The 12,310-nt window shown below is 43.1% G+C and overlaps 1 protein-coding gene across 2 annotated transcripts in view; it reads left to right on the forward strand.

The window, feature by feature from the left end:
* Nucleotides 1–12,310, forward strand: part of HSPG2 (heparan sulfate proteoglycan 2) — a 948,088-nt gene that overhangs the window by 792,427 nt on the left and 143,351 nt on the right. For both annotated transcript variants that reach the window (XM_078642606.1, XM_078642605.1), the window contains 2 exons: nt 1,704–1,882; nt 2,899–3,094. In XM_078642606.1, the coding sequence (XP_078498732.1) occupies nt 1,704–1,882; nt 2,899–3,094 (375 nt within the window). The remainder of the gene's footprint in view (nt 1–1,703; nt 1,883–2,898; nt 3,095–12,310) is intronic.

Genomic DNA, 12,310 nt, shown 5'->3' on the forward strand with positions numbered 1-12,310 from the left:
CACCTTAGAACACACCACAATTCCTAAAATGAGTATGTACCATCAACAAGTGATTTATAATGTAACTAAAGTCCTAAAACCTTCTATTAACTGCAATGCTTTTTAATGAGGTGCTATCATGTATATTGGTCCCAAGATGGCTGCCAACACTTCTTGGATGAAGAATTTGAATTTTAAAAACAATTTTTTTTTTGTTTTGCCTTGGGGGTCCTTGTGGGACCCCCTGAGCAGGCCTAGGGGTCAGGGTGCTTCTACCCTGCCCCCTTTTTGAGTTCTACATGTTTGTTTTTCAGCTTTCATGTGCCTCAGTCTACCGAGGTACAAGATGGCTGCCAACAATTTCTGTTTTGGAGTGTTGACAGACATTGGCAGCCAATCAGAATGCAGCTCGTACTCTGGAAGGTACAGAGTACAGTAAGCTTACAGTAAGCTTATATAGATATATGTTTTTTTTAAGTTAATTTTCATAAAAACCACTGGAGCAATTTTCACCAAATATAGAAAAGGCACTTCTGAGTACCAGTCCCTACAATTTTGCAAAGTTTGGTGTAATTCCATTCAGCGGTTCGGGCTGTAGCCTTGTCTATTCTTCCTATGGAAATTAACATGGGGGAAACATGTTTTGGGACCCCCCTTTTTTCTCGGCCCCCGCATGACGAATCCCCCCGAAACTTCCAGGAAAGAAGCGGAGCGGAGCTGGCCTAAATTTTGGAAAATTACACGCAAATTCCTCAACCGGCGCCAAAGTTATTCCCAATAGAATGTTGCGGATTTCCTATGGTAGCTATGTCCTAACTATATATACCTACTGGCTATCGCCAGTAGGTAATATATATATATAGCACTAAGGAATCTGAGGTGTAAAGACATCTGGCAGGGGTGAGACCAAGACCACTTTCACACTACTGGCTTCTAAACTGTCAGTGCCTAATACTGCTATTTTAAATTTATCGAGGGACTCCCACTGGGACGACAGGGAATGATTCAAGTATGTGAATCTATGAAAGATATCAATGCTGGACATCTACTGATGCAGGTAAGTAACTTTTTTTTTTAACTTGTCTGGCTTAGATGGTTTTGGTGTAAAAACATTGATATTACTTCCTGGTGAGATGGATGCTGGAAAATGAAATGATTCTATTTCCTGTAGCGGTGGATGCAGAGATTGATTGATTGAGAAGGGAGACCGCTGGGAGACTGCAGCGCATGCCATTGTTTGCATTGCAGAGCGAAGGCCATGGGTTGAAGCTTACACGAAAGACCAGGGTAGTGGAAGGAGTGACCGAGGGCTAGGGTAAGGATTACAACAGATGGAAGAAGGAATTATTCAGGGGATTAGCTTGCATATGTCCTCACAATGAGCATTCAGCACATTTGTTCATATTTGTTCAGGTAGCCTCTGGCTAAAGAAGCAGGAACCTCTAATCACTCTACTTGCATCTAACATTCTACTGAAATGATGGGCTCAAGCTGAACTTTTGACTAAGTGTGGGCACACTTGACCCAATGTTCTCTAGTAGTGCCTGCACCAAAAATGTTGTACTCTGTGCTGCTTCTGTTCAGAATCCCAGACCAATAAATACAATGTGGGAACATAAGTGTGCTTTTCTGTGAAAAGTGTGATTGAATAGTATATTTCAGGATAACTTGTGTTGCTTTTCTAAGCAGATTGCGTTCTTGGAACACATATGTTTCCTTTTTAGGACCTCCCACTGTCTCTGTCAACCCAAAGGGCCCCATCAAAGTGAAAGTGGGGGAATCCATCAACCTGGAGTGCATGGGCATGGGTGATCCGCGCCCTGTTGTCAGCTGGCGCAGGACGAGTGCTCGGCCAAACAAGCAGCAAGCCCTAGAGCACTTGGACAGCACTGCCATGTTGCAGGTAATGTTCACTAACTTGACCTTTAAGTGCAAAACTGTGTGTGATTGGAGCATCTTGTGAAGTCTTAAAAATGCAGAAGAGCGTGTGACTTCAGCAATTGGTTTTGACTTTTGAAAAGTTTTGTAAAACTGTATGTTGCGGTTTTATTTGTTAAAAATCTGCCATTAGTTAGTCACCACCAGTCTTTAGTGGGTCTTGATTTCTATGGACCCCGCTAGCTTACAATTGATTACCTGCCAGACTTGAAACCTTTCCTGTCAAATAGTTTTCTGTAGGGTTAGGTACTGCCAAAGCATTCCTATTTATCCTGGCAGTATTCCAGAAATAGCTTGTAAAATTAATTAATTTTTTTTAATCTGAGCTTCTACGTGTTGCGTCAATTTGGGTTGTTCATTGGCAGGAGTCAAAAATAGAAATGCTTTGGTGGCACCATGCACCCCTTTTTTTTAATAGTTCTAGCTAGCTCATTGGCAAATTGCCCGTGTTGAATTGGTTGACAAATGACAATCTGGCTATTTGGTGAGTTTAACATCATGCTTTTTTGATTTATACTCTTTTTTTTTTATTTATTTTTATTTTTTTATGTGACTCATTTTACTTTCCTGTTGACTTCAGGCTGGTGGCAATGGATACATTCTGCCAACACTTGTAGGTCTGTGTGATGCGCTGATAAAGTCTCACTCACAAAGTTCAGGAGGGGATTTTGTTTCCAATACGGACCATATTTTTTGGGGGGGGGACAGTGATATGTTTGCATGAATCAGAAATAATGTCTTACACCCATATCTATACTCAGTCAGGCTGTGCTCAGCTAAAACCTCTTGGAGAATTCATACATATTACTTCTCCACGGAGGAGGAGATAACTTGAGCGGGCAAAGTCTTTATTGTATGTGATTGGAGTGCGAGAAGAAACAGAAGGCAATTGTATATTCGAGGTGCAAGAATTTTGGAAGTATTGGTATTGCCATCAGACAAAGTGGTACCAGTTTTAACAAAGTTTTTTTTTTAATGTAGATTCTTTCTGCCAGACCGGAAGATGCTGGTTCCTATTCCTGTATTGCCCGAAATACTTATGGTTCTGTACAGGTCCAAGTGGAAGTGCATGTAGAAGGCAGTATAGTGAACCCAGCAGCACCAAATGTGACCCCAGAAGAAGCAGCAGTGATTGTGGTGTCTGGAGGAACTGCTACTCTGCGCTGCTCAGCAGCAGGTAAAGACCTGGTTTCCCCAGCAAGTCTTTTGTTAAAGCTTTTTGAGAATCTGAAGGAAATTAACTCTGACAAAACTTCAGCGTGTTATGGTCCACTGTGTTAGATTGCTAATAATCTTTCTAATCCCCTTAGAACACATATGACAGGCACAATACTCAGTGTATCAGGACTATACCTTTTTGTTGTTTATTTTCTTCTAACTGTTTTACAGATTGAGTCTGATTCTGTCCTAGTGTTCTATTCCTTCCCCTTGTCCGTCTCCTAAGCAGCTTGTTAGATTGCTTTCGTAGGTCACTTTGAGAAATGGCCCCAGAAAAAGAACCTGACAAATGATAGGCATACTCTTCCTTTCTTATTTCTTTTTACTTCCGGAAGCCCTTGCCTAAAGCCTCTTTCACTACATCTCTTGCTCCCCTTCCACTTTTCCTTTCACTTCCCTATTATCTTACTTCCTTAGGCCATTTAAATTTCCCTCCTTCCTTCCACTGTTACCACCTTCCCTGGCTCCCTCTGGTCCCTTTTCCTCTTTCCTTCTCTGGCATCTTCCCTTCCTTAAATCTTCCTTCAGCTCTCTTTCCTTCTTCCTTCACTTTACAGCCAAATCCAATAATATCAGCCATTAAAATACTGATACAAGACAATTCAGTAACCCCAAAAGAAATACTAAGTTGGCACCTTGTGAAATGTTCCCATTCTGACTTTGGGTCGACGTATGACAGCATTTTTGTATTATTCTTCCAGTCGCTTGGTAATGGATTACTTCAATTTCAATTTCCTTCAGTTTGAATCACTATTGCAGACTGTGTAATAAATCAACAAATATATGTGTGTATAAATATTTATTTGTGTGTGCATATATGTGTATCTATATGTGTGTATATATGTATATTTATATATATATATATATATATATGTGTGTGTATATATGTGTATTTATATATATATGTGGTGTTTCTATGTGTGTATATATGTGTATTTATATATATGTGGTGTTCCTATGTGTGTATATATGTGTATTTATATATATATATATATATATATGTGGTATTTTTATGTGTGTGTGTGTATGTGTATTTATGTGTGTGTATCTTTGTGTATTTATATATGTATGTGTATATATGTATGTGCTTATATATGTGTATGTATATATGTGTGTATATATGATTTTGGATAACCAAATGGAGATGGTCACTCCAGGTTGTAAGTTGGCAAAACGTATTTATTGTACAATCAGGTCTGACGCGTTTTGACTCGGGGGATTTCATGCTGATGCAGTTCTTTGGCTTCGGGTAGGATAATAAAAAGCAAATAGAGGGTGATGGGTGTCTTAAACCCGCTTGTTGGAATCAGAGTGCATCATTACTCTGGAGACCTGTGAGCTGTTGGTTTTAAATATGATTGAAGAATTAGCTGTACATCTGAAACAAACACATTCACTTGCCCAAGTGTTTCTCTTTTTTCTTTAGTTTTAATTTATATACTCTACTCTCTTGCCACACATTTGACTTTCCTTCCATGGTTTCTAATTGAAGTAAGTTACCTGAATAGGAGCAATTTTATTTTCAAAGAAATTAGTTTTTTTATTTCTACCTTTATTTTTCCATTTCCACCCTTTTTTATCCTCCTGTTTTTGAATAGGAGTTTTATCATTTGTCACATGCTAACAAAATCACACAACATGGGCATGCACAAGGAGTCTACTTATGCTCTACAATGAATTATTTGAATACATCGCCTTGAATACAAGTTTTTCAACTGATGCTACTGTTTTTTTGACTGCGAGTGTTCCAATGCCTGCTAACCAGTTCTCGGTTCCAGTGCCCTAACCCTAAAGTATATATTGAATTGGCTATACCCAATTGGGAATGGCTAACTTGCCTATGAGTTCCTAGAAAATGGTATCAGGACATGTATGTTAGAGGGGCACCCCAGGGCTTGCAGCACTGACTGTGCCACCCTGGAGGTCACCCAAGTAACATAAGAATGTTAGAGCAGTTGTACACTTCAAGCCCGACTTTTCTATTGAAACAATGACAAAGCCACTGCTTTCCCTGGACATGTGTGTAAGTCACTCCCCTGGCATGCCTGCTGAGCCCTAAAGACCGGGTGAGACATATGACACATGCAGGACGTGTACTGACAGTAGAACACACGAAACAACAGTTTTTACAGTGGAAAGACATTGGTTGCCTAATTGGCGAGTACAGGGTTACACGCTGACCCCTTCAACTGTGCTAACTCCTGAATGGTGCGACCAAAGTAAGCACTACATGGTATTAAAAAACGCATTACATTAAGCCCGGCTTGTATCTCAAGTCAAAATTAATGTAACTTGGTACAGTGTGCAGCTTTAGTAAAGCTGCCACTTTGTTGCCTTTAAAACTCCTATTCCTTCCTGGGCACACATGGAGCCTGCTCCACGAGACCACTCTGTCCTCCTAGATCTAGAGAGACATGCTAACAACTCTCAGAAAGGAGAATAATGAGGGATTTCAGGCATACGGAGGTGTCACCTCCCTCCTGCAGGAAGCCACTTTGGGTGTTAGTCCCAAAAGACAGGCTTCAAAGGTGAAGCCGCCTTGGAAGGGCACATGTGTAACACCAGGGGGGAGGTCTGCCCCATTGTTGAGGTATAGAGGCCGGTACAGATGGCAAAGGGGGAAGCCAATTGCCAAACCGGTATTCCCAGGGGCATGTAGTCCTAGGTAGCCACACCTCGGGCTGGGCTAACGATGTTTGGACACCAAGAGAGGGGTCTTGCCATCTTGGGTGTGGGCAGAATGGTGCATCCTGGGATTGCTAGATACCACACTCCACAGAAAGTGGGGACCAGGTGGGAGCGAACCTAGTATCTCATTGGCTACGAACTGCATTCTGCCCTGAAGGCACTTTCCAAACATAAAGGGGGCACCTCTGGCACCCCAACCTCAGATCTCAACCGACTTGGAAGAAGGTCTAAAGGAGGACTGCCCTGCCTCACTGAGGGAGCAGCAAAGAGAGGCTGCACCGGCGAGGACTGCACCTAGTGGCTAGCAAAGAGAGGGACTGTGCCTGCTGTCGCCTGCTCAAGGAGAAGCTGTCTCCAGAGCACAGTCCAGCCAAGAGAACTCCAAGGGCAGCTGATTCACCTCATATTCGCAGCACAGGTACACAACAGCTGAAGAAGCCTGCTGGGGAAAGTTGGTAGCCCATAGTGACTGCAACAATGGGCGGCTGGGTAGTCCAGTAGTGACTGAACTTCAGCAATACCGTAGAGGACTTTGTGGGACATCGACCCTACATTCAGGACTCCCTCACCATCTTCGTGGCCCAAGGAATCCCAGCAGGAAGACCGCCATCGACTGCATCGTGTCCGCAGCATCCTTGGAGCATCTTCAGCATCCTTCATTCCTTGCATCAAGACTGCTCTATAGGAATCTATTGCAACACAGACAAAGTGCCTGGAATAGCCGAAGGACTGCTTCTCCTGTGAAGGAAACTGTTCTTGAGGACATTACTGGTCCCTCGACTAGCTCCCAGCTGGAGTTGGTCACCCCAAGTACTTCTAACCGACCGCATTGACACACATACGTTTCTAAGTATCCAATTTGTTGACTTTGCCAAGGCATATTTGCAGTTGAGTGAAATTGCATTGATGTATCATTGCTTATAAAATCCATGTCTCTGGAACCCTCGGGTAGATATTTTTCTTTCTAATATCTAAATTCTTATAAAAATAGGCTTTTTTGTAGTAGTAGTATAATAACTTCAGTTTGGCAGCCAGTGCCATAAAAGTCACACACATCACAGTACATATGTTAAACAAGCATTGAAAATGCAATAGGTCTCGCCTTTGATTAAGTTAAAACCATTTGCTTTGCTAATGGTATTGTATAGCAAAGCAAATGGCTTTATCTTAATGAAAGGTGAGACATTATCGTGGGTGAAAGCTAACATTTATTGGGCATATTATAGAACTGCATTGACACCTGTGGTGTCTATCATACATACATACACACATAAAACCACCAACACACAGTCAATGACCGAGAAGACGGAGAGATACACCACACTTAAAGTGTCATTGACAAAGACATACGCCACTGATACAGAACACAGATATACTCGCAGCATGAGAAGCAGTAGGGTGACCCAAGTATGTGTTGGGATTGTACAAAACAGGCCTTTCAACAAGATCCAGCTGAAGCGGTCTGCAGGCGGGACCTCAAGCAAGAACAGTGAATAACATGTAAAAGGGACTCGATGCTGCAGCCTGCAGTGTTATCTTCTCAGGGTAAGGCATGAAGTGTATTTTCCGCATGCCAAAGAAATCTCCCACTATTCTGCCAACACCCAAGCCCTGTACTATTCCAACATTAACGCCCAGGCTTATCTCAAAGACTCTCTTCATAGGCAACAGCAGAAAAGAGATTTCGGAGTAAGACATATGTGTGTCACTTTCCATACTGCAGTGCTGCAAAGGGCGCAGGGGTCAAGGGCTACGGGGGTGGGTATGTTAAAATATCAGTTGTTCTGACTTGAAGGGAACTGGTTGTTTTGTCCGGAAAAGCATTTCAACACACATGTGCAGCACTTTACAAATCATGACTAATGACAGCTTTCATACCTTGTCAATAGGTTAAATCATGTATAGTTCATATGCAACCAACGTTCTGAATGATAGATTTTTTTGATTTCTAAAGACCTAGACCTCTTTTTTAATCTTTTTTTCTTTTTTCTTCTTTCTCCATCTTGAAAATAGACAACGGCCAATACTTTTCAATGTGAAGTTGGAACCACCCCTTCTCCTCTTCTGACAATGCACCCTCCAACCAATTCCCCACCACCCAGCTACCTCCTTTCTACTGCTTAGGTGTTAGGTCGGGAAACAAATTAACAAAAAATTGCCACTTTTTGGGCAAATGCCCCATTGTCTTTTTTTAAAGTGCCGGTATGTTTGGACAAGTACAATTTGTCTTGTACCCACTAAAGTCCCTCGCTTTTCATGTTTGAGTGCAGAGAACATGTGCAAGTTCCCGTGAACAGGACTGCACTGTGTATTTGAACAGCGCTTCACAGCAGTGACGCGGCCGCAAGGAACTGCATTACTGCCTTGTGAAGCTGGGGCAAAAACCATAGGTGTCCTACAGTAGTGGGCTTCAGCCAGGGTTGTAAGTAGGCCGGGTTCTGCCGATGTTCAGCGCCTGCAGTTATAAACAAGTAACAGGCGTGCTGCAGCTATTTTAAGACCCACTCCAGTTTATTATGTTGTACACTAGAAGCTCATTTCTTACATAAATCTCATGACATAGTCGCATCTGCCTTTTCCGGCTTCTGCTAAAGTGTCACTCAAAGTGTCACACATACAATTCTCTCACACATAAACACACTGCAGAACGAGCAATGTCACTCATAAGCAAAATGACACCTTGGCAGCTATAGCCATGCTTTTGACCCCCACCCCATTGGACTCATGTTCACAGCCCCCATACTAATTTTTTTATGTACTTCGACTGCTGATCCTATCTATATATCTCTTGCGGGCTGAGGTGTGGGCCCTGTCGGAACAGAGGAAGTTAAATTTGCCTGGGTAGCGCTGCCCTTGTGAAGCCCACACTGCCCTGAACCCCCCAGCGGGAGGGGTTTCTCCCAAAACTTAAAGTATGCAGTTATTCAATAATTTGTTGTTTAATATAGCGCAGACTTCAAAATTGATGGGTGTGAAGAAAGAAGCATAAGTCAACCATGTGTAAACGGAAGACAAATCAAATATTACGTACAATACAGCATTTGTTAGAGGAACACAGGAATTCGGTACAGTGATATATCTCGGATCGGTAGTGGAGATCTTCTAGGTCAAGTCCAGTGTATGGGGAAATATAGAAGATTACACTACTAATAGATGCCAATTAACAAGTCTGATAAGGAAGATGGCTTTTGATTATCAGCTTATTCCCACCTCTTTAGAATCACTACAGCAATAAACTGAGGCTCCTGTGGCATGCACAGCGTCTGCCGCCGCCTTAATTCTCTAGTGAACGCCACAGTAATAGATGGTGTGTGCATTACCACAATGAATGCTTACTTTCAATAGCATTTCTATTTTTACTCACCAGATGAGATGTTTTTATAAGCTCAGAATAGAACTGAAGAGGCTCGGTTCCCAAAATATGGTGCTGGCTACGTATGTGCGCGTGAGAGAGTGAGAACGTAAGAGGCGATGTGCTTGCAGATTCCCAACTGAGCCCCTAGAGGGGGCCGAACCACAGTACGTCACATCCCCCTCTTTCTGGAGTGAAGGGAGCAGGCTCAGGTGCTATTATAGCCGCTTTGCACTTTTGGTCGACTTTCCAAACTACCCACGAAACCTTCCTCTCTTACCCAGCTACCGGTACAAGGTCTTGTGAAAAGCAGGGTCAGCGTTCTAACCTTTGGAGCCCATATGCGATAATGCCTCGCAAAATATTTTAAACAAGCTGAGGATCACTGGGCGCGAAACAGCGCGGTGGGAGCGAACGAGACGAGACGCGGAAAGAGCCCGGTAAGTGGGGGGGAGGGGGGGCAGAGAGGGAGGGGATGTGTGTGTGCCTGTGTGTGTGTGTGCCTGTGTGTGTGTGTGTGTGTGTGTGTGTGTGTGCGCGCGTGTGTGTGTGAACAGCATGCCATCTCTTGTCTCACTGTAAGCAGTGAAACAATGCTGGTTTGCCTGCGGGACAGGAGATGTGCGCTCACGTGTTCCTGTAGGTGCGCGTCCACGGTCCGAATCGCCGCGCGTGCCCCGGGCTGTCTCCCTTGAGAGCCGACTTAACAGCAATAGGTCTCGAGCGAGACCTAAAAAGGGAAAAAAAGTAAAGCATTTGTAAAAATACCACACAAGAACATTAAAACAGCATGACACTGAATGTTTGGAGGATCCGCTGTTCTTTAGATGGGGTAAAGAGATAGAATGATAGCTCTACCACCTAAAAAATTTAATTATTCTCTGTGCTGGCTGAATCGGTGCTTAATTTGTTAAAAATAAGTGCCAGGGCTCTTTCCAGGAGGACACTGCAGCTTCTACCACACATTGCCCGTGCCAGCGCTGCCAATGATAATAGTAGCAACACAACTATTAATCATCTCACTCCTACAATCGTGACAATTCAGATTATGTCCGCTCCCCAAAGCTATATGAATTGCTTGGGCGACCCATAAGTCATTTTAAATTTAGATTGAATTATTAATTAACTGTTGTGGTCATCTATAAATAAGCAAGAACGCTTCACATTGTGGTAGACTGTCAAGCACCGCTGTTGACAATTAAGTGCTGGTGTGGAGCACAGGAGACCACTGGCTCAAATCAAACACTGGGCTGAATGATATGTGTATATTTAACACACAAAATACACAATTTGACTGGTTTATCAAAACATTTGAAAAAGATAAGAGCCATGGCATCAGCCCCATATAAAGCCGCAGTAGACTGGTTGAAACGAGATACGGTGCACAATACTTAGGGCGTATTCCCCCATATCAGCGACAGCCCTACTTCTGGTTTTGGGAAGGAAGTGTGGTATATAAGCTAAATATATTGTACCACCTATGTCTTAAGGTCTTCCTCCTGATGAGCCACATCTTTACCAAGAATTTATAAATAGCACAGTCGAATAGGAGGCTAGGGTCAGATCTTAAAAAGCACAAGGTGGTAACATGGTTGCATGTGCCCACCATTCCACGGGTTGGCTTTATCCACTGAGAGCGTGGGTGCATGTAAGCTGCACAAGCAAACAGCACATATGCTACAGTTTTTTTAATGACTTTACAGCCAGGGCAAACCATAGAAGTGGATAAAATTGCTGACCATTTACTAGTAAGTGCATTAAGAGGGAGTGAACCTATCCTAAACTTGATATAGAACTTCCTATCCATTGGGACCATGATAATGTCCAAATAAGGTTCCAGGGCACTGACTGATTTAAAACCCCCAAAAGATTTCTAGTTAGCGGGGCTCTGGGAACAGCATTGGACTCATTCTGGACCACCCACTCCCAATACCGAGCCTTCACTAGTTCTTTGGTGGGGGATAAACTTCCCTTGAGGTACAGTTCCAGGCCTCTTGTAATCCCAGGGAAGTCAGCAGTTTCCTCACATTGCTAATCCATGCTTTCTTACTAGCACCTGAGAGAGAGAGATGACTTCCTGGAGGGCATTGGCATAAGTGACAGCTCAGGAGTGGATTTGATTCTTCTCCAGAACATAAAAGGGCACAACCTGGCTAGGATCGACTTTCTACCCATGTTGAGCTTAAGGGGATAAAGCAGGGTGCTTGGGGGCAAGAGTACCAGGGACCTCAAGAACTTGTGCTCGGTTCTAGTTATATCCACAGAGTTTGCAAAGCCCCAGAATTTGGCTCCAACTTTAGAATTTGGCTACGACTTTAGAGTCGTAGATCTGTAGAGCAGCTGCGACTGTTTTGCCACCGGATACACAATGCATTTGTGTCATATCTTTTCCACATGGAGTTTCCAAGATGTACTGGCTGAGAGTTTTACGCTAAATACTCAAATGTATCTACCCTTTCTAGTGAGGGCCTCCCCCTGTATGGCTTATGAGGATTAATTGTTATATATTTGATCTTTGATGTATTTATCACCAGGCCACACATGTTACAAAATCGCTCAAAACGGTTTAGTAATTGCAGCAGGCCGCCTGGCGTTTTTGATTCCTATAAGGTATCATTGGCAAAAAGAAGTGTGGAAACTTTTGCCTTACCTAGGGAGGGAGCATCTGCTGCTTGTGAGGAAAGACATTGAACTGCATTGTTCAGATATAATGAGAACAAAGTTGGAGCAAGTACGCTTCCTTGAAGAACACCCTGGTTTGTAAGTATTGAGTCATTAAGCTGCCCTTGCTTACCCCAGCGTACTCTAGCGTTGTTGTCCTCATGAAGGCAGATGATTAAAGATGGGATGTCCTGCAGCATACCCATTTTGTGTAGTACATGCCAGACCTTGTGTCTTGAGACCAGTTCAAATGCCGATTTTAGGTCAACCAAGGTGACACAAAGGCTGCCCTTGCCGACTACAACAGTTTTCAAAAACGGGAGTAAGAAGCGAAAGACCTAGTCAATTGTACTGGTTTTGAGCCTAAAACCAGCCTGGAAGGGTGTTAACATATCATTTACATTAATCCATTCCTGAATTTTGGTCAGGAGAGCCCAACAGAAAACTTTCTGATTGGAATCGATAAGCCTGATG

This window comes from Lissotriton helveticus, chromosome 5_1 (genome assembly GCF_964261635.1).
Source record: "Lissotriton helveticus chromosome 5_1, aLisHel1.1, whole genome shotgun sequence".
NCBI classification, from domain to species: Eukaryota; Metazoa; Chordata; class Amphibia; order Caudata; family Salamandridae; genus Lissotriton; species Lissotriton helveticus.